The sequence below is a fragment of the Halichoeres trimaculatus genome, unplaced genomic scaffold (genome assembly GCF_033239565.1).
Source record: "Halichoeres trimaculatus isolate MK-OKI-2021-1 unplaced genomic scaffold, fHalTri1.1 fHalTri1_scaffold_11, whole genome shotgun sequence".
Classification (NCBI taxonomy): domain Eukaryota; kingdom Metazoa; phylum Chordata; class Actinopteri; order Labriformes; family Labridae; genus Halichoeres; species Halichoeres trimaculatus.
Window position 1 is genome coordinate 7,351,481 of NW_027437189.1, and position 23,123 is coordinate 7,374,603.

A 23,123-nucleotide genomic window follows, 5' to 3' on the forward strand; every position below is an offset into this window, starting at 1 on the left:
ACATAAAAGAATTGTGAAATTATAGTATGCAAAACCACATTGAGCCAACTCTGTTTGACACAATTTAAAATAGCAATAGTGTGCCACCTAGTGTCAAATGTAAGACTATTCTTTTAAAATGCAGCTGGTTTACCTGATGCTTGAAAGCTGTCTTGGTTTTGTTTGAGGACAAAAAGTGCAGATATCTCCACTTCCACCATGAACCAGACAATCTTGTGAGAAATATGACAGAAATGAACACATAATCTTCCTCATTGTTCTCTCCCAGGCTGACAAAGTATTTAAGTAGGTGAATAATTGTGCGTCAGAAGTTTCCCTGATTCTCTTAGTTTGTAGACGGTTTGTAAACACTGAGTTTGCTTGTATCCAGTTTATCTTTTAACAAAATGCCCTTCATTTACCATCAGCACATGATAGCTTTTTCTCTCTGACTTCATGCTCTTATTTTCTGGCTTCAGGTTTACAGGTTGTAAATTGTAAAAATTACAGATAGAATTTCACTTCTTCAAGTTGAACTTTTTTTTAAACCTCAAATCTACCTCCCAGCTAAAATTAAGAGATTAAATTAAGTGCTAATGCAATGTTAGCATGAAATTAAGTTTTAAGCTAGCAATGCAAACTAGCTTTGTAGCTCAGAAAAAAAGGTGGAATTTACTCTTCTGCTTTGTAATGAGTCAAAATAATGAGATGCTGTGTCATTATAATCAGATACTGATTGGAAAATAGGGAACATTAATTCATGACAACGAGATGCCAAGTCATACTAATAAGATATTAGGTCATAATTAGATACCTGGTCTTTGTGTCTCATAATAACCAGACCATCCAAGTCGAAAGTGTGTGATACCAGGTGTTGATAATGAGATAGTATACTAAGTCAAAACAATGAGACACTTTTTCATAGCTAGGCCTCATCATAATATACATATTATCTCATTATTATGATTCATCATTTTTTAATTGGTGGCAATGGACTTTGATAACTTCCTGTCTCAAAGGGTTAGTTATGAATTTACTTCCTAGATAACCTGGGTTTAAAGTTGCGTACACACCTTATAGTTAAGAGTGTTTCATATATTTAGCTTAGCATGCTAAATTCGACGTTGAGCTAACGTAACGGTACTTAATTATTCGCGCCTGCGCTTTACATCAGGCTTAGCTAAGCTAAGTTGCCTATCACCGGCTTACGTCGTTGTTGTCAAGTTAGTGTAGACGTAGTTTGGTTTCGTGGAATTTTACGAATGAGTTATTAATTCGTCTATGTCATAAAGTCTATAGCCTGTACCTAGCAACATTTCATAGTAACGGTCGGTTAGTCGTCAGTGCAAGCTAACAGTTGTCATGTTAGTGGCGCATCAAATCGAAAATCTGTGAAATTATAACTGTCAAATTTACGACAAAATCTTCAACCGTTAGCCTCCAACCATGGGCATGAAGTTGGATGAAAACTGCCATTAATGTGCTGAATTCGCTCAAAACACTTTGTGGTACATTCTCTTCACAGAGCACCATAACATCCCCTGGATCTACAAAGTAAACCATGATGAAAAGTGCCAAAATACTTAAGGTGAATACTGACAAAATACAAACTGATGAAGTAAAGGTAAGTGAAGTGAAGGCAGCAGCCACATGATGAACAACATATTTGATAGCTTGTTCTAAATATCTTGTTTACAGATGAGGATGAAGACATTCCGTGGTGAAGAGGTGGATTCAGAGTGTTTGTCCCTGGGTGAAGTCATGGCTTCTTCGTCGGGTTTAAAAGGCAGTGCTTTGTATCATCCCATAGGCCTTGTACAGTCTGTGGAGGAGCTGCTGTTTCTCATCTTCAGGTAGGAAGCTTGACTGTGCAGAGCAGATGTTCTAGAAGACACAAATGGTTGATAAGATGCACTTATATATAATACATTTCACTTTTAAGAGGATAAGAAAAACAGCTGTTGTCTGGTTGAGTCTTGCTTTTTGAAAGTTGAACCTGGGAGCCTCATTGTGGAATTAGTTTTGATTTATAATCAGCCACAGCTTTTACAGCAAGCAGTTGGCTTAGCTTAGCAAAACTGTGGTTATAAATCGTTGCCACTGCTGGACACTTTGAGATTTTATAGTTCAAGACTTAATAAGTCACTGCCTCCAGTCAGGTATGAGTTGGCCACTTAACTGACTATAAAACCATGGCAATTTGGTGAAATGGGCTCTAGTTAAATGATCTTTTAATTTAAAGATGGTGTTGGTGGATTTTGGATAGTACCATGCAGGCTTATTCCACCATATGCACACACTGGCTGTAGTTTCATTAATAGTTATGTGAGTTCAATGGATCTTCTCATCTACCCTCAACACAGTGTACTTCAGCAGCCTGTCAGACCTCCTTCTGCAACCCCATTTATTCAAGAATCTGAAGCCTCTCAGTAGCCTGCACAGGATTTCTTTAATGTATGGTTTTACTCCTGCTTTGATAGGCAGCTGAGGATGACTTCCCCATGCACCAGGTGTCTACAGTCCATGCAGCTGATTTAACCCATATTCAGAGGCTGGCATGCTGTGATTATTATTCATGCTTTTGATCTCACCAGCCGTTTGAATTCCTCCTCGGTGAAGCCCATGTATTTGTGTGCGGTGTTGTAGTCGAGGTGCAGGGTGGAGTTGAAGATCAGAGGGTCGTCTGTATTCAGGGAGTAGTTTGCTTTGTCCTTTCTGAACCTGCACAAAGGAAATGAAAGCATTCAGACAGAAATGAATGATATGTGTGCTACAGATCTGCTTTATACGGAAGCGTAATGCATTCACTTGAAGAAAAAAATAAACAACTCAGGTTTTTCAGAGTAATTTATTCTTCGGTTTGTTTTTTGTGGTAATTAATTTTGTTTTTCTGATTAATATTTTTTTATTGGTTTGTTTTTTGTTAAAATTATTTCTTTTTTTATGAGTAATTTTTTTCTGTTTTCAGATTACTTTTTTTCCTGTTTTTCAGAGTAATTTTTTCCTGAAGTATCAAGCTACTTCCAAATCCCACGAGAACCTCCAACCTGCAGACGACTCCCGTGGATGTGTGGTGGCTCCTGTGTCCCGCACTGATCAGAGATCCTGTTCGGCACATATATGCCTTATCCTTAACTTTCTACCGGTCTGTACTGGGTCAATAAAGATAAGATATTAGCCACACACGGGGTATGATACCCTTGTTATGTTTTCGACTTTATCCTTATATTTTATATAAGCCTATTGTTCAATGTAATACTTAAGGTAGATGAAGATGTGGCATAAAAAATGCATTGCTTCTACATTGGAAAGCTGGTAGAAAGTTAAGGATAAGGCATATATGTGCCGAACAGGATCTCTGATCCGTGCGGGACACAGGAGCCACCACACATCCACAGGAGTCGTCTTCAGGTTGGAGGTTCTCGTGGGATTTTAATTTTAACAAAAAACAAACCAATATAATAATTATAACAAAAAACAAACCAATAAAAAAAATACTAATCAGAAAAACAAGATTAATTACTACAAAAAACAAACCGAAGAATAAATTACTCTGAAAAACCTGAGTTGTTTTTTTTTTTTTTCTTCCAAGTGAATGCAATACGCTTCTGTAGCTTTAATACTACTGAACTGCAAAAGCCTCATGCAGAGTAAACACAGCTCACGTTATAACAGGGTGTACGGTGAAGTCTGGGTTGCAGGCGCCTGTCAGCTTACTGGAAATAGGACACACCTGAAATCAGAAGAGCACACAAAGTAGTAAGAAACCCTCAGTACTGTTTGTCTTCTTCTAGAGGTGATATTCCAAGCTCCACAAGGGGTCAGCACTTCATTGTTTTTCTACAAGTAGGTACTGTAGCAATCAGGCAGAAGATAAGGGAAGGAACTCTTTAATGAAATAAAAAACAGGCTGGGAAATATCATCAAACACTGCCAAAAGATTGTGGTCATTAACGTGAAATTATCTAACTGTGCTTATCAAGTCAGAGCCACTAAGAAGCTCAAAGGCCATCCTCAAAAAACCCTCACCACCCCCTTCATGCAGAGTTTAGACTTCAGCCAACAGGGAGGAGGTTTGGTTTCTCTGGGAGGGCCAAATCAAACAAATATCTGAGATCATTTCTTCCACCAGCTGTTGATTTCTTCAACAAGCTGAAGGAATTGTTGCCATTTGCATAAAGCATTTAGAAAACTCTAAAAGCACATCTTATAAATAAATTGATGGAATATAAAGGTTATAATTCTTCAGTCTCCATTACCTCAAAGTGCATGTTCTGTGCCAGCAGTTTGTGGTACAGGTCCCGGTCTTCCAGGGTTCTGTAGCCGTGTCCAACTCGCTCAGCCTTCAGAACCTCCACAGCCTGGAAATATCAGACAGAGCAAAGGTCAGGAGGAAGACACAGGAGGTCACGAGCTACAAAAAGATCCTCTATTTCGCAAACTGTCAGCAGAATCTGAAGACTGGGGGCTATTTCTGGTGGTACACTCCCAACGGTTGTGGCATTGCTGAGCTGTGGGTTTCAAGGATAGTTTCTTAGAGGGAGCATGAGAGCTCCACTGAGACAGTTTTACTCTAAGAGGTCAGGGGAGAAGCAGCTGAGATTGACACTGTCTGTTTTATCTTACACATTTATTATGTCATTTTCATGTTGTATGTTATGTAGATGGCGTCTTGGTGAAGTCATGCATCTGTTTCTGAAGCAGAGTTTTGACGCCAATCATTGGTGGTTGCCATATTTGAAATGTAGACTCAACCTAACCTAGTGAGTAACCTAGTGGTGCCTTCAGCCTCTTCACTGCAGTGTGTCCTTTATGAGTCAAAACACAACGCTTAATTTCTTCAAAAGAAACAAGTTATAAGAAAAATCCCCCCTGTAGAGAAATTAGCTGTTCAGTCTGGAAACTTATTTTGAAACAAGCTGAAAACACTTTTTTATTCCCTGCAAAGATTGGCTCCTCTGAATGTGTGGTTTGTGGTGCTTCTGTAGACAGCTTTGAGCGGATGCTGGAGGAGTTGAAATTTTTAGCACTACCACATCATCTTCATGTGTCACAGCTGGAGGTTGCCACTTGGTTTGCAGAGAATAAGTCTTTTAAGTTATTTTCTCTATCTCAGGTTTGAAACCAGTCTTTTTTACATTACATTCCTCTAATTGCACTAACGCCAGAAGTACCTGGTTTGGAAATGAAAGGAATTCCTGAATCTGACAATGAAAGATCATTTCTGAGTGACCATTTCTCAATTGTTAGATTATATTAAAATGCAGTGACACTGTGTTTGAACTTTGTAACTTCCTCTGACTCTTCTCAGATGGTCAACAATAATCTGTGTTTGTTTTCTTTGGATCCCAGCCCCTGGTGTCTGTTTATCTCATCACTATTGTTAGTGTCTGACTTCATTGTTTTGTTAAGTTGCTGTTACCGCTCCCACTTTGCTGCTAAGTGAAGATAATTAAGTTCTCATAGGACTCAGCCACCCTGTTCAGAAATATCTCATGTTGTTGTTAATTAGCTTACCTCCCTCACTACGGATGGCGGGCCCACCTCTCCTGCGTGCACCGTCCTGTGGACGCCACTGCGCACTGCTTCCTGTCAACACAACCAATCAGTAATCAGACAACACACCCAAACATGGCTTTTACATCTGTAAAACTGAAGCAATCTGCTCTTTCATTTCAACATGTGTGTACCAGCCTCCTCTGTCTGAGGGGAGAAATGAAGGCGTACTATGATGAACAGCAGGAGAAATATCCTCCACTTAAATGACAGAGCTGTAAAAGACTGATTTTATATTTTCAACATGAGTAGTTTGATTCTGGTCTAATTATCTCTTCTTGTTTTGACACTTTTGACCTTGGACACTGTGCATGTCTTTCTTAATCTGCACGCATGTATCTTGAGGTCGTGTCATTAAGATAACCCTCAGTATTAGTGTGGACTCTGCTCTGTGAGTGTTGGTTCTTTGTTAATTATTGAAACACTTCAACTGGACTTGATGCAAAAAAATGAAAAAAAAATTCAGGAAGTCAGAGGAAATTTGGCCGTAAGAAAGTTATCAAATAGAGATATTGCCCAATGCTCTCTACAAGTCAGAATGAAACAGAAAATTTGGCTTAATCTTTCAACAAAGAGCTTTAAACAAGCAGTTCTTCACCATGTACAGAGTCAATGAGCTCTAGAACTGGGGCTCTCAATCAACACAGTGTAGTTTTCACATATAGAATGGGGCTTAATTTATACTTTCTAAATAATTTATTTTGTAAAGTTTGAGAAAATGTTGACTTTAAGGTGTTTTTTGTTCTGAGGTATTTTTTTCTATTGTTGCACATTATGACATGATAAACGTGTCACAACCAATTGGTCCTATGGCAAAACTTTAATTGGCCAGGAGTAAAAAAAAATTGGGGAAAAAGAGCTGATTTTATTGGTAGGAAGAAAAAAAACAGTTTGTTGATATGGTTTTTCAGCAATAAAGCACACTTTTACAATCGTTTTTAAATTATTCTATGGACGCCCAAGCTATGGTTTGCGGACCCCTGGTGGTCCTGGGAGCACACTTTGAGATTTACTACTCTAGAACAACCACATCTAGGCAAAATAAAATACTTAAAAAAAGACAAAAATTGCAAACTTTAAATTAAAGTAATACAAAACAGACCTTTGTTCATACATCCAAACGCACTTGCAGTCAAAACTCCTTAAACATGAGTTTTCAAAAAACATGTAGTGTTAAAAATATGTTTGAAAAAACTTTAGACTAACTTGAAAATCCTATGTTTGTTTGGTATAGTAGTAATTTTACAGCTCTATTAATCTCTGATTGCTTTTAAAGATAAAAAGGGGAGTCCACTGTTTGATTTTATTGTCACCTTGTGAATTATTGACTCATTGTTTTGGCTCATTTGAACTCTGGCTGTTTTTGAGTTTATCTTTTACGATTAATGTCAAGCTGCCAGGCTTAGTGAGATTTATGAGAACACAACATTTGTTTTCTTGTCTTCCCAAGAAAAGGAATGAAGAAATCAAAAACCAAACAGCAAAAACACCCCCAAAGATCCATTTCGTCATCTGACTGAAAACGCACTCAAATATTCTGCCTGAACATATTATCAGTGTTCCCCATGAAGCCAGCCCCACCCGTCCGAACTCAGTGCAAGCAATTAGTTTCAGATAAGACTGAGTCCACACCCGGTGCTGTAATGTATTAACTGATTAATCTGCAACATTCATTACAGCCTGGCAGACAAAATTCATTACTTACTGTCAGATTCTCTGAAATAATCAATAAAAGCTGTCTGAAACGGGATTTTTATGGGGGGCTTCAGTGCTTCAAAGGAAATTGATTAGTGAGCATTAGGTTTTTCTTTCCTACTGAGTTAGTCACAGATGAAGGCATAAACTCATTATGAGAAATAATGATAGTCTGTATTCAAGACATGGTATTGAGGCACACAGGAGGCCACAAAATGCTCCTAAAATCAAAAGCTATTTAAAATTGCATATTGTTTTCTGTTTTCGACATTTTGTGGAAGACCCCCAAGCTCAATCATTAAGAGCCTTTTTTCATTATTTTGTCTGGTATTTTGGGGATTGCAGACTGAAAAGTTTGGGAACCCCAGCTCAAGATATACAGATTTTTGCACAAATTGAAAAAACATATCTCCAGATTTTTGGTGCAGTGATTGTTCACCAAGATTAAATCCAAAGTACAGGAAACACCCCTGTAATTCATCCTGAGGTTATCATGAAAACCTGCTCCAAATGTCACAGTTACAAATCGCAAAATGTTGAGAAATTCTTTAAATTGAAGACAGAAACCTTCACGGAAAAGTTTTCTAACAATCCACCCTTTAGCTGTTGAGTCATTTCACCAAAGTATTGGACCAATGGGTGCACAGCCATAAATTCTCTCCCCTAATGTGGCTACTTTAGCATGCTAAGCACTTTGATGATGTCCCAAAAATCAATGCTGGCAAGCTAGTCCTCATGTATGCATGTTTTATATTATTGGCATGCTAAAAATGCTAATGCTATAGTTTGGCTTTAGGTCTTTTAGTTTCTGGTAAAACTGGAACTAAAGACTGTCTGCATTTCCACCACAGGCCGAAGACTTAGGGAGATTATGTTAATCATACCAGCGACATAATGGAGAAAAATAAAAATAATTGCAAAACACTCCCAGACCAGTAGAGGGCAGTACATAGGGCCTATATAAGGAGGCAGACAAGTTGTCATGTTCATGCACTTGGTGGTTTAAGTGCGGCCTCCGTATAAAGGATGTAGGCTGTTATAATACAGGGAGAATTTCACAAAAATGTTATTTAATGATTTTTCAAAACAGACTCATTAGCTATTAAAAAAAACGATGATGGCAGAGAACAAGATGATTCGTTCATTTGCAGCAGCTTCTGTATAAATACTCAGGGCATCTCCGAACCCTGTAGGATCTGGACTTCCGGGGACCTTAAATGTCTGAAATTTCACAGAAAACTTTGCCAGTACATCTGAACAAGCAAACCTGCTGATATGGCACACAGAAAACTATCTCCCCACACAGTCTTTAGGAGGTTCCCTGAAAGTTGCTGATGTGCTAAACTGCAGCCATATCTTTCTCACCCTGCAGCCTGTGGGAATACAAGCTGGACTCTGTGACTCATAAAATATTTTTTATGACGCAATAAGCTAAATAAATAAGAAACTGAGTGCTGAGGTTAGCACTCAGTTTCGCTTTAACCGTCTCCAATCATGCAAACTCTGCTGAATATCCCAGAAGTTTACAAAAACACATCGTAAGCCACAAAAGACCTGTTAAAGCAACAAAACCATCCCATTTCCAGGGCAAGTTATTATTCTTAATGTTAGAGCTTAATACTGATGGGGAACACCCTGGACACAGCATGAAAAAACACAAAACCTCATACGGCATGAATGTTTATTTTGATTTTACCTCTCCTGGAAAAATTTATATTCACACCCTCTATAAATAACCTATTGTGTTTGAGGGATTAAACCAGCATTAAAAGCTCCCAAAGAAATAACCTTAATCTTTTGTATTGATCTCTCCTCACTCACCTCGTAGGCGTTCTTGTGCCCGCAGTTGGTTTCACAGTTAAGAGACTCATCACCTGCCAGATCAATAGCGACCACTCCTTCATGCTTATACTTCTTACATAACTCCACCACATCCATGGACCAGTCTGAGGATTTAAAACACACATGGAGGATGTTACAACATGAGTCATCTCAAACACAGTCAGGCTGCTTATGTATCAACAATAGTTTCTCAAACACTACAACTGCTGGCATCAGTGTACAGAAAATGAATCTGTTAACCAACAGGAATAATTCAAGATTTGGAGAAATGTTTTTTGTTTTTTTTTTAATCTAAAAGAGTTAGCTGAGAATAAACAGGAGAGTAAATATGTAGCTACCTGCAGCTGCTAGTACTTGGCTTAGCCTCACTTTAAGAAGATGGATTTTGTCCCCTTTGAAGAAAGCAAGGCTGGTGGTTTCCCTTTGTTTTTAGTCTAAGGCTAAGCTAAGCTAACTAGGGCTGCAACTAACGATTATTTTTAAAGTAGACTAATCTATCGATTATTTTTTCGATTAGTCGACTAATCACGATTATTTTGTGTTTCAACCTAATTCGGCCTTTAAAATGTGCAGACCTTTATAATTCAACCTGTGTGTTGCATTTTCACTGCATTTACCCAGAGTTAGGTTCTCACCTCTGATTGGTCAGCCCTGTGTCATGTTTGTTTGTTTGTCTTTATTTCATTCATGATGACATAAAAAAATATAAGTACTAGCCAAAAAAAAAATAATCTCAAAATGAATGAAGCAGGTAACAGGGAAATTAAGCTGTTGTACGCAGTGTTGGACAGACCGCTTATCAGTGACTTTGGGCTTGTTTTCTAATGTTTATTTGCTTATTGGGGCTTGCTTTGCTCTCTGTATGATCCCGCCTGACTCTCTCCCAGCTCTCCATGACAACGCGTTGAGTTTTGTTTCTCTACATGGGCTATTTCGCTCATGCGCACTCCGCCCCTCCCCCTCCCTGCAGAGTGTTACCGGTGTGAGCTTGAGAGTGAGAGCTCCATCAGATAAATGTCCTCTCTTTTCAAAAGTTAGGGGAGTTTTGAAACTACTTTGTGACTCAGATCCTGAAAAAATGTCTGTAACAGAGAGTAAAGGAGACTTTCTAAATCACACTATCAGTCGACTAATCGTTGCAGCCCTAAAGCTAACTCACAGTTTTTGGTCCTTTTCAATACCATAGGCTTTAAAAATAATATATCTGTTACTTTTTGTTTGATAGCATTGAAACACTAAAACTAGTTAAATAAAACACAAATAAGCAGTCATATATATATATTACTTGGAGTTGCCACAATCAAAAGAAAGTCAAGAAGAGGAAGCAAAAGATAAAAAATAAGAGGAGCAAACAGGTCAAATAAAAAAAGTGTGAAAATATATAAATATGGAGAACCTTTTTCTTTCTTTGTGCACTGAACTCACTCTAAAGCACTTTGCTGTAGTTGTTTGTTTGCAGCTATAACCAGGCCCCTCCCTGCCTGCTGTGTGTCCCTGCTCTGCCCTTCGTCACAGCAACTACACTACCAACTCTCCTCATTAACAACATTTAAACTGACGTTTGTTTAGTCTTGTATTTTGGACTGAGGCCCATAAAATGTTAACATCAGTAAGAGAATCAGAAATATTAACCGTGATAGTTCAGAGTACATATCTTTTAATTTTGCTCCTTCTGCAGAGACTTTTTCTGGGGCTCTTACAGTGATGATGCAGGTTTTACGGTTTCCTTATACGGCATTTCTTCATCTTTAATGAAACTATCAGATCATCTCAGTCTGTTGAGCAAGTCTCTTACATAAAAATGATCAAATTCACTTGAGGGATATTACAACATGATTTCTGGAGCCAAAATATCGGGTATGAATATCTTTTGGCGGTGAGGTTACACAGGAAACAGCTGCATGAATGGAGCAGAGTTGTGCAACATTCTTTCTACTACAGACACATCTGCTTACACAGGAGCTGATAGTGTAACCACAGTAACTCTGATTGGTGGAGCTCATAAACTGAAAGAAACGCAATGACACAGCTCTTACTACATTCCACGGATGCTATCCATTAATAAACTTTAAAGCCCTCATTAATCTTTGGCCATGCCATAAACTTTAAACGTTGCTGCTGTCAGTACAATTTTCAGATAGCTCAAAGAGTTTATTTGCTATGCTAAGCTAGTGGCATGGTTCGAGTAGTAGAGATGACAGAATGGCGTCATCAGCTGGATATGGTGACAAAATATGTCACACTTTGTCAACGCTCTAAATTTTGGCTTCACTTTTACACAATGTTAGCAGATGGAGAAGCATTGTCCATGTTTACATGCATCACTGTTTGTTTTCTGATAGCTGTGTTTCTGGGGTGCTCTGTCTCTTTATCTAACGTAAACTGATAAAGCAGAGCTCTGAGAGAGGACAGTACAGTTAAGAACCTTATCTCACAAGGTTGTTTGGGCAGACGGGAGCGTGAACAGTTCATTACTTGGCATGTGGCGCATGCAGCATAGAATGGACCTGGCTTTGATATTGAAGGCCCTCTCCCCCTCGCTGAGGCCCTCGTTCACCAGGTGCACCACCTCGTCCGGGCTCAGGTCACCTCTGAAAGACAAAACCTTGATTTATTTCTCCCTCACCAAAAAGCACTTTTATTTTTTCACCAAAATAAAAAAAACAGACTCACTCTTTCTGGTTCCATGATAATGGCTCAACTTGAGTGTTGGCCAGGAGATGTGGGCTGTATCGCACTTCCACATAAATCACTCCTTCTTTGGCTTTGTCCTCAACAAACTCATAGGCGATCCTTTTTATGGCCTCTCTGTCTCCACTGGAAGAAATCACAACAGAGGGGAGCAGAATAAATGACATTGCCCTTTAGCTCTGATAATCAGTCATATCAGTGATACACGCTGAAAGCATCAGCCACTGCCCAGGCATTATCATCAGTATGATGACTGAGCGAATTAAGCATGATATGACCACTGATACTTAATTTTAAGTGATGACTTTTAGACTGGCATCTCTTTGTTGCATATTTACACATATTTTAATGCTGCAAAAAGAGAAATCTTAGCCAATACAGAATATATACCCTACCAACAGTAATTTTGATGCTATTGATATTTTCTTTTCCTTACCTTTTTAAAACAAGATATCATGCTAATCCTCATGCTTTCAACTGTCCCTCTGGTAGCTTTGTAGTAGCATCACTTGATTTATAGCTTTTCTTAGATTGGTGTCTCTGTGAACCTAAATTTCAGCCTCTGAATTTTTTTTATTCAAATGTTTTTAATCTTATTAGCGCATGAAAAAAAGTTTTTCTTTTTTCAAATATGTGATTGCTTCAGAAAGTTACAGAAATACATCAGAGGGTTAAAATGCTTATCAACTATCAAAGTTAAAATGTGTGACAATAAACTAAAATGTTTTGCTTCTTTCTTTTCTTCTTTTCCTCGTCTTTTCTTATCTCTTCCTCTCTGCGCTACCATTTCTCTACTTGCATCACAGGCGCCACCTTTGGTGGCCGTTGTGCAGCCAGAGTCTGCGCAGTAGAGACTGTGAGGGATTTTGGGGGAATCTGAGTGGGGCTGGTTGACAAAAATAATCGTCAGTTTGTTTTTTTTCGAGAGTCAAATCACTTCTTGGCTCTACCTCCCAACATATTTTACAATCACCGAAAAAATACACAAGAACGGCAGCTGTCAATCACCATTAAAGGTGACGTAAAACCTCCTTTTTAACCTCTTGTAACGAATAAAAACAAAACTTTTCAGAAAAAAAGAGGACCTGAATACAAGGCAGGCAAATAATACATTCAAATCACCACATCAATCGGACGTGAGAAACATTTCTACAAGGTGTATTAATTTTTAAAGTTTGACCACAGCCCATCTGGAATGACTTGAGAGCCGGATTTTTTTAACCTATACTGCAGCCAGTCACCAGGGGGAGCAGTTTTTGTGGCAACCTCACTTCAAGCCGAGCAAGATGAAGTCAACTTTTTTTTTTCAGTCTATATCGCTAACCTTTGACAACTGAGTAGTGTCCTGTCCTTTTAGCTCTTGTGGTGTGAATGAGTGTGAATAAATTAGTTGTTTCAGTTGGGAAGTTGTTCACTTATGTGTATCTAAATTTATTTTCCTTTTCTGAACCCACTTTATAAACGGAAAATCAAATAAAATATTTGACCAAAAATGTTTTGCTTCGTTTAATTCTTTTTTACAAGTTCATACTGTTTTTGTTGAATGCTGGAGCACATGTAGTCCACTGTAGTGGACGTTTCTTTTACCTTCTGAAAGTTTTTCTAAAAGAAAAGAAGACCTTTTTTTCATGACCTAAGAATCATTAATTCTTGATAGAAACTCTTCAGACATTTTTAAGAAGTTTTATCAGCTGTACACACACAAATATTTAACACCACATGTGGTATTTTGGTGAATATGTTAAAGAGCCTCACACTAACATTTTGTCCCACATCATGTGATTATCAACAACACCTCTTCTAGCATTTACAAAAACACTGAAAACTCACACTTCAGCTCTGAATACCTGTTGTTCTCCAGTGTCCCAACATACCACAAACACATCATTCACATACAACAATCCCACATGAGCCAAACTCAGCCAGCAGCTTCCCTTATGTTGTTGAATCCATACAGCACACAGGCCTTTACAGGGCCTTAAACAAGAAGGGTCCATTCAGTCAAACTGGTCCAGTCTCTACAGACGATCATTGTTTAGCAGTTTCACGGCTGTCCAGTTTCTAAGAGGCTGAATTTGTCTCCGCTCAGTCCCGTCACTGGAGCACCAAATATAAGACAGAGCAACACCGGAAAAAGTCCTTAAACAAGTTTACTCTCCTCTCAGTTCAGCTGCCAAGGTGACACTTGGTCCTAATAATGATGTCTTCCTGTTTTGGCTTTTAAATCTGCTCCCCTCATGGCCCTGTTAAATGATGTTGCATAATCCTGCTGTGTCTTACACCCTGTAACCATCGGTCTTTATTTTCACAGTTTTGTTTGAGTTGACTTTGACTGCATCACAAGTGTGTAGCTCGTTAAACCTTCCAATGATAACAAAGTGTGTGAACTTTGACTCTCATTGTGCTGTCAGCTAATTAATCTTATGAGCTCCTCGATTGTTTAAAGCTTCCTTTGAGTAATGTATGGTGCACAGGCAGTCAGGTTATGTAATCAGGTGCCGGCGGTTGCTGGAACATACATCTGGAAAAAACATAAATCAACCACCACACATTAGAATGACTTATTTGTAAGTAAAGAATGCGTTTTGATAAATGTCTTCCCAAGTTTTACCATTTCACTTAAGTAATCATAGTGTGGCAGCTAATTTATTGTCTCCTTGAGATAAACTGGCTAAAAGAACTTCAAAACTGAGAATTCTCTGACATTTTCTAAAAACTATAAATTTTTGAGTTTTTGGAGTTTGAATTCATTGTTTCACCATGTAAAATTAATTTTGTTTTAAAGGTGTTCAGAGTGCTTAAAGAAATGCAGAAATTGGTGAACCCATTCCAAAGAGATGACAAGACAGAGACACTAGACAGAAATAAATCAACAATACAACAAGCTCATATATTAGCAGTAAAACAAGTGCATGGGCTCATCAGATGATCCTTGATCCTGGTTTTAAAATAGTCCAAGCTAACATGATTGTCCAGTTTCAGATGACCTTGTAGCTCAGCTCAAGATGAAGGAACAAAAACACAAAAAGCTTTTTGACCAAAGACAAAGCGAGTTTGAGGAACCACAAGTAGAATCTGACCGATCGACCCCATCTAATAGCCAGCAACAACCTTAGGGGTCAGTAAAGAACACACATAAGATGACAGATTATTCAGTATGGCCCTATAAAGAAAGGTATACCAATGCTTCATTCTCCTACTATGTGGGGAAGACATGCCAACTTGGTCATACAAGGCACAGTGATGTGTGCAAAATCCTGATCCCAAAACAAAGCGCAATGCAGCATTTGGTGTAGTCATTGAAAAACAGCTCAATGGTGCCACCTACAACATAAAAAAGCAGCCCAACACTTCTTTTGGCCTACACTGGCACAAGACTCACACAAGATCCTCTGTTTGCCATCCACTCACATCAACTGCTTATTCAGACCAGCTCGTAGCAGGACCACGAGGAGCAGCGAAACCGAAGACTTTCTGTGCTTCCCACGCCAACGTTGAGCCTTTTTTCCTTCATGTTGGGCTGTAAAATCTCAAACCTGTTGACTCCTGGCCTGGCTGTGCTCATCATGTCGGTTTGTGATTGCAGTGAAATTGAGTACCATCTAATGTTGACCCAGTTTATTTTATTTTTACCACTTAGGAAGGAAGTGGATTTGTGGTTTTCATCATCATTGCTTTCGACATCAGGCAAAAGTAGAAGTCTTTTAAATTGTATCCGATCTGAAGGGCTCCAACCTGCCAGAGGCAAGACGCACCTACAAGCAGTGGAGTGGAGCCAGTTTGATTTTACCTGGTGGAGCGGAGATGGACCTAAACCCAACAAGAAGTCTTAATGGATTTCTGTTGGTTCGGAATTGGTCAACAGATTTTACTTTTAGGCAATGTCATGTGTGCTGTCTGCAAAGTGTACCACACTTCAGATGGACTCTCAAATTCTAGTGTGCATATTCGTCCTGATTGGATGCACAGAAAAGCCTCATGGATCCAGAAACCTGAACAGAACAAGAAGTCTGCCAACTTGGATTCAAAGAAAGCATCTGTCATTAAACAGTCTCCTTACCAGGTGAATCTGATCCACATAAAACCTACACGCTAACTCCTGTGACTCTAATGAGGTGAACCCTGATCCTTAATCTCTCAGACTTTACCCTTTGCTCTCTCCATCATCAGCTCAGCAGGAAAACACCTCTGGTATTTATGAGACTGAATCACTGACGACAGCGTGTCAGTACTTACGCAATCACGTGCATGTACTCTTCAAACTTTCCCAGAAAGCTCGTGAGGGTGCCGGGTTTCTCCACAACAACACACTTCGTCAACTCTTCTACAGTGTCTGCGTGCAGATGGATACCACGTCTCCTGAAAGGAGGAGAGGAAGAAGAAGAAATTAGAGGGTCAAACGAGATAGAAACCAATATGAAATTGAAATCACAGGACAGTGATTTAGTCTACCTGGCAATGTCAAGGATCGTCTGAACCCTGATGGCTCCATCGAGGTGCACATGCAGCTCAACCTGTGGATGAGAAGACAAACAAACAGAAAGTCAGCTCACCTCTGCTCAGTGGTTTTAAGGGACGGCAGACAGGGAGAAGAGTGCCGTGGGTGTTGAAGTTCAGTGTTTTGGCTGCGGCCCTCCATGAACGCATGACTGGGCAGTGAATGGTGAAAAGGCCGGGAGTGCCAGACGAGGGTCAAGGAAGAGTAAATGTGTTGGCTCTGTGTCCGACTGAGAGCCGTGATGTATTCTGGCAGATGACTCGGATAAATGGACACTCCCTCCAACGAGTCAGGCTGAAACTAATGTCAGGGTGGGATCTGAACTGAGTTTTGCCAACCACGGACGCTCGTCTCCGATTACTGATCCAGAGAGAAAAATGAATCCTGGAGCTTTCAGTTTGCTCTAAAAGATGCAACATCTTTTGATGGTTATTCCACATCTTTATCCTTTGCCGTGTCTCGTACAAAGATAATATTCTGCTTGTCAATACCCATGCCTGCATCTTTTACCTTCCTCTAAATCTTTCTCGCTTTTCTGACTGAATTCTTTGGGTACCAATTAATCTTAAAAATGGTGGAGCTCATGGGAAATCTCTGGATACCACATTGTGAAAGAGATCTCAAAATAACTTTTACAAATTTTTCGATTGAGATGTTGTACCTCTTTGGGCTCAGTTGGCTGAGGTCTGCTGTGCTCACAAAGCAAAAATGTCATTGGATGCTTCAATGCAATGATCAGGTTTCAGCAAACTCATTTGGACAAGGTTGGTTCACACATATAAAATCCTGGTGATGCAGAACAACTTCATCCCTGAAGTCTAAATCTGAGAGAAAGAGTTTCCTAACTTGGATTTCCCATTGCTTTGTCTTCTGGGAGCTTTTTACAAAACTTTGGCTTCTAATGTGAAAGTTCAGTCAAACATGCATTAGTAAATCTGTCATGCGAACTCCCTTTGGGTCTGACTACAGCCAGTGAGTGGACTCTTGACTCCAGAAGAGGTCCATTCAGTTGTTGTTCTTGAGAGCTCCAGCTGTTTTCATTCTTCTGAGTTTGAAAATGTGGCAAAGGTCTGAACACACATTGGGGGACTTTTGGGGAAAAATGATCCTTATGAGAACTTTAAACCTCACTATGGATAAAATCACTACAGACTACTTCTCAGAGTGCAAAGAACAGTATAATACTGGAGTAGTACAAATTCCACATCCAGCATCCTTTAAGAAGTGATTTTGAATGTTATGTTTGCAATACATATAAGTGTAAAAATTGTGTGGACTGATTCATAAATGAAAGACGAATTAAGGAATAGTCCACTTTGTTTTATAATTAACCATTTGTTCAATTGTTATTCAAGTGAGATCATCAAACAGTCTTCTTTTCAAGTTGAGACTTTTGGTTATGGTTGATGTACTGATGATTTTTTCAATTGATAATCAAAGTTGCTTTGTACAGAGTCTCTGCAGGTTTTAACAAGCTAGATTTAAGACCTTTTAAGACTTTTTTAAGACCACAATGTGTACAGTTTTAGACCCATTTCTTATCGATGCTGGCAAAAAAGTACAAAAGACTTGAAGGAAAATTGGAGGCCCTGAATTTATTCACAGCTCTTTCACATTGGAATACTAAACATGTTATCTATCCTAAAACATCAGAAACATCTCTGTTGTGAACCAAGATTTGTTTGGAAGTCAGAATGAGAAGCAATATTGGGAACTCTAGAGCCAACAGTCATTGTGTGTGTGTTTTCCAGCGCACAAGAAGGAATTATCAGTGCTCTTGTCCCGTGGCTGTAATCTCCTCCACAATATCCTTGAGCTCTACCAATTGTCCTCAAAAATCCAAACATTTTAGCGCGAGACTTAAGGTTAATGCATGTTTTTTTTTTAACAAAAAGTAACATCAATCGATTTTTAAGACCTTTCAAAACTGTATTTAAGACCTTTTTGTGGATTTAAGGAGAAATTTAGACTTTTTAAGGTCTTAACATCAAATTATTAGATTTAAGACTTTTTAAGACCCAGCAGATACCCTGTTAGTAAAAAAGACAATCTGCTGATCAAAGCAGCTTAAAGACAATGTTTCTCTTTAGGCAGACGATGGTTGGATGTTTGTCTCCAGTTATTTGGAAGATAAAGTAATGTATTATTTTGAAGCTGGGTGACCGCCTCTGACCGTCTCTGTGTTTACGCCTGTTTTATCTCCTAAAGAGGCCGGCCTGTCATTGAACTGTTCACAGAGAGCAAGCAGCTGTTGAACCCATCATCAGCTTCTTCTTTCAGCACGTAGAGAACATCCTGTAGTACAATGAGGTGTGTGTGTAGCTCAGTCACTGCTAAGACCTTGTATGCTGATTGATTTTTGTACCTGAGTGAGCTGTTGTCATGCAGACGCCTCTCATTGTTAGTAGATTGGACAAACACACACTCAGATTTACTGGTTTGAGTTTCTTAATGAGGATCCATTGCTTCTGTCTTTGATTCCACTAAGAGAAGTGTATCTGAAACTTCAGCTCTTTGGGGGGAACTTTTGGTATTTTTTCCAACCTTTACTGGTGAAATTATGAATCAATGACCCAATCCTAGAAAAGTTTTATTTATCTAACATATCATTAGTCAAATAAAAAAGATACTCAAAGACATTTCTGGGGATATTTGTTTTTTTCTCTTCGATGGGTGTCTAAAGACTGAACTGTTATTTGAAGAAAAGCACTTTACATTATTCCCTCATCTATCCATCTGTTAGTTTTCATCCATTTATCCGGAGTTGGGTTTCAGAAGCAGCAATTAAAGCATATCAAACTCATCCCCAGCTCATCCTTTGGGGATCCTTGTGCGTTCCTAGGCCAGATAGGAAATATGATCCCTTGCTAGCAAATTCTGGGTCTACTTCAGGGGCTCCTACTAGTTGGACTACCCAGAACACCTCTAAAGTCATTCTGGTCAGTTGTCTAAACCACCACCTTAAAGATGTGATATTTACATCCTCACTTATCTCTCACTTAGTCTGTGTTTACCTTCACTACTTTGGTTTGATAATGTAAAGCGACTTTAGAGCACCAAACATTAACTGTCAGTGGACCAATATGAAAGTACAAAGGCACAGTGGTAGTGAAACTTGCAGTGTGAAAAGGCCTAATACCTTCTTTCACACTGTCTACAAGAAGCTGCAGATATTCAGTTTATTAAGTTTTGAGCCACTTCTGGACTGCTGATGGGACCACACCAAACATTTGAAAATGCCACATTTGACCCGAAGTTGGCCTGTTTATCTACATATTTTCGTTTAATTTGTTGACAGAACAAGCCATTGATTGACGCTGAAAACTATTAAGAGTGAAATCAGCATAAAACCATGTCTAATGCAGCTCCTCCTTTCTGACTAATGAGATTATATGAAATATAAATGAACCAGTGAAGGTCACAGGGACTGACAGTGACCCCAGAGTACCTACAGGCTATCAGTTCTGCTCCAGCAAATTAATTTTTAATGAGATTATCTCCAAGCAACCAGCACACCCAGAGGACTCTCTGTTTACGATGCACACTCATTCTTACTCTGTAGCAATAGAGACACTTTTCTTTAACTGAGCCGTCATATCCTGTCCTCTTATCAGCCTTCTGCTCAGAGCAGGTGCTACTCAGTCGTGATGGGAAGTTCAGCTCTTTTCAGAGAGCTGGTACTTTTGGCACAGCTTCCAAACAACTTCTAATGTAGTGTCATTTGTAGCTTCATATATTAGCTTGAAAAATATGAATATAAATATTTATGAGAAGCCCCATAATGCCCTAATTTTCTGCATTTGTTATGCTCTGTTTACGGGTGTCACTTATATTTATGTAACGAGTGGCATGACGCTCTCCTCCTTCTCGAGAGTGGGGAGAAGACACTAGCCCTGACTGGGTGTCCCCCTCTCTGCGATAACATGATACTATGATCAGATATCCTCACGTTATTGGCTGCATGGCTTCTGAGTGAGAGCTGAGCAACAAAAGGATTAAAGTTGGCAGCCAGTTTTGATTCACTACAAAGCATGGGCTCTTAGAGACAGATCTTCCACGCATGACACATCAACCACTGCTCAGTCAGCAGGCATGCTCCAAAGGGCACCACACACCTATAGTAGGGAGTATACTGTACAACATGTGAGTGAGTGTGTGTGTGTATATGATGGGGAAAGGTGCGTTACGCATTCAGGGTTTGTTATGTAATCCAGGAATCCCCAGCAGCCAATACAAAATAACTGTCAGAGAGATATCAGGGTTAAAACGCGTTTGCCTAAATTATGAAGGCGTATTTGTTCCTCTTACATATATGTATTAAAACATGTTTATACTGACAAGCAAATACAACTTCAGATTAAAAAAAAAAAGTTTGCTGGATCATAAGAGAAAGAGATAAATGAACTGATGAAAATATGTCTTTGTTTATCCCAGCTTGTTGCCATGTTATCACGAGTCACAGAAATCTTCCTCTTTTTTTATACGTGGAAATCAAACACGAAATAAAGAGGAAATACTGCTTGTTTTTATTTTTTTCAAACCGTCATTTTTCTTCTCCCGGGTCTCCCCTGACAGGATTTACGCACACACACACACAACGTGCGTAAAACCAGGGCTCAGTAAGCTAACGTGAATCATTTATATTTTACTGTGAATAATTCATCCTCACACTAACGCGCCGTTTACATACCTTTGGCTTGTTGAATATCACTTCTTCAGAGGAGTTCCCGGCCATGTTGCACAGTCTGTTGCCGCCGCTGCCGGTGATTCTGCTGCTGCACAGAGCGCTCAGCAAAGGAGAACCAAAGTCTTTCGCTGCTCGTCGAGTTATAACGAGCATGACACACCCCCCGCAATACGTCTCTGTCCAGTCTGCGGGCTGCAAGTAACAAAAAAAATCACCGCCAAGTACTCCCACACTGCAGACCTACACCCCAGAGTTTGCTGTTCCGGGGGCAGCGGAAGGTCTCAGTGTCCTGGACCACAGCGCGGGTTCAGCAGGTGGAGGGATTAACGGCGGCTTTGACCCATGTGATGGGAGCTTTACCGTGGAGCTAATTAATGATGTTAAACCGTGTTAGTGAACGAAGCTAATAGAGGGATTCAAGAGAAGAAGCATCTTCTGCATAGTTGTGTCTGAAAATAACATTAAACAATGATAACCAAGAAGTTTGTTATCAGGATCAGCCCAGTCAAAACCCTGGAGCTTCTAAATTAATTTGTACAAATGACCATTTTTAACTGTGTTTTTCAGTTGAAAGATTGAAGATTTGACCAAAACAAAAGCTCAAATTTGTATCGTATTGTTAAAATGAGTCCTGAAGAAGGCGATAAATGCAAGGAAAGAAACTGTTAACACATTAATAAACCACTTAATCTTTTTATATTAGAGATATGACTGTCGACATATTGTGGAAACAATAGCAACAACAATTTGATTCATAAAGAACATTATGGGTAAACTCAAAGTGCTTTATGTTGATAATATCACATAGAAAAATGGAATGAATAAATGAATGAATGAAAGAAACTTATTTCGGTTCTCTTGCAAAACATGGAGCAATTCACAGAGATCAAAATTTAGTTTCGAAATTTCAGAATTTCCAAGAGAATCCGAAAGGGTGTAGGTTGAAGCTTAAGCTCTTTGAGACCTACCCCTCTCATCTCATTAAATAAACAGCAAAAAAAAGTCACAAAGTTATTTTGTAGAAAAACAATAGAAGTGCATATAATTGCTAGTAGAATTTAAAATAATGGAAAACCCAGGTAACAGTTGGGAGTAAAAAAAACAAACATTTATCAGAAACAGCATACACCAAACAAACCATGCCAGATAAAGAAAAAAAAACACATTGGTCGAAAAACTAAAACTGAGCACCTAAACATGAAGAGTACTTGCTGTAGTGTGTTGATTTATCAAGAAGACTTTTACATTTTTTAAAAGATCAAATTAGACTGATGTCATTTCTGTTAAATAAAGTTTTTAAAAATGCGGGTTTTTCCTTTAAAGAAGTCAGGAAGAGATGCTATATATGAGTAGCATTTGTATTGTAGACAAACTGGACTGCCACAAATTTGCAAATCAAAACCACAGGCATAATAATGCACAGGTGTAGTCTCTATGATGTCATCCACTTGTTCCTAATACAGAGTTTTGAAGCATGTCGTTGACAGAAGCCATATTGGAAATTCTGAACTCAACCGAGCTTTATCAGAGTTAGGATGCTGTAAAGAGGCAGGCCTTTAACCTCTCTGCAGACAGCTACAGTGTGCCCACCTGTTAGTCAAGTCAGCCTTATTATTACTTGGGAAAACATGTGAGTTTGATGACTTATTGACAAAGAAAAACAATCAGACACATGCTCAGAGTAAAGACTTGTTAGTATCAGCCTTGCTTAGGTAACATCTGTCCATTATCTTCACTGCTTATCCCATTCAGGATCACGGGGCTGGAGTCTATCCCAGCAGTCATTGGAGGAGAGGCAGGGTACAAACACAGGTTAGATCCACAGGACATGTCCCCAGCCTATCCCAGATCTAAGATACCCATTCACACACACATTCACAGCTACAACCTGACAAGCAAACCAACATCTCATCACCGCTGGTAAAAGAATCCAAGGAGTTGTTTTCACTTTAAGTGTCAAGCTTGTTTTACAGTTCGTCTCTTTTTTTCAGCTGATGTAAAACTTTAACCCAAAGTGACCCCCCCTGAAACTGACCCCATCAGCACCAGCACCACGTGTCTGTCTGAATCTCTTAAACACTTCTGCTTCCACTGTCAAAGTATCAGCTTTTTACTCAAAGACGGAACAGTCAATGTGTTCAATTGCCTAATTTTTCCAGCAGTGAAAACCCCCAT

The 23,123-nt window shown here is 39.2% G+C and overlaps 2 protein-coding genes across 3 annotated transcripts in view; one reads left to right on the forward strand and one right to left on the reverse strand.

Moving 5' to 3' along the window:
• Window positions 1-1,706: 1,706 nt before the first annotated feature.
• Window positions 1,707-23,123, forward strand: part of ccn5 (cellular communication network factor 5) — a 50,191-nt gene continuing 28,774 nt past the window's right edge. Inside the window, exon 1 of one of the 2 annotated variants that reach the window (XM_074682385.1) lies at window positions 1,707-1,832. The gene's annotated coding sequence lies outside the window, so the exon portion shown is untranslated. The remainder of the gene's footprint in view (window positions 1,833-23,123) is intronic. The other variant, XM_074682384.1, reaches the window with a different exon arrangement.
• On the reverse strand, window positions 1,725-21,183 carry ada (adenosine deaminase). The gene is made up of 11 exons (XM_074682383.1): window positions 20,952-21,183; window positions 16,216-16,277; window positions 16,000-16,122; window positions 11,746-11,889; window positions 11,548-11,663; window positions 9,052-9,176; window positions 5,497-5,568; window positions 4,239-4,340; window positions 3,645-3,712; window positions 2,571-2,700; window positions 1,725-1,863 (listed from the first exon to the last, which is right to left on the reverse strand). The coding sequence occupies exons 1-11, from the start codon at window positions 21,099-21,101 to the stop codon at window positions 1,759-1,761; spliced, it is 1,197 nt and encodes a 398-aa protein (XP_074538484.1). The 5' UTR covers window positions 21,102-21,183; the 3' UTR covers window positions 1,725-1,758.

Excerpts from the sequence above, each read along its gene's own strand:
- ada (XM_074682383.1), bottom strand. The coding sequence starts at position 21,101 with ATGCTCGTTATAACTCGACGAGCAGCGAAAGACTTTGGTTCTCCTTTG. Across the intron at positions 11,664-11,745 it reads TTATCATGGAACCAGAAAGA|AGGTGACCTGAGCCCGGACG; the intron begins GTGAGTCTGTTT and ends TTTGTCTTTCAG. Across the intron at positions 1,864-2,570 it reads AGGAGGAATTCAAACGGCTG|AACATCTGCTCTGCACAGTC; the intron begins GTGAGATCAAAA and ends TGTGTCTTCTAG.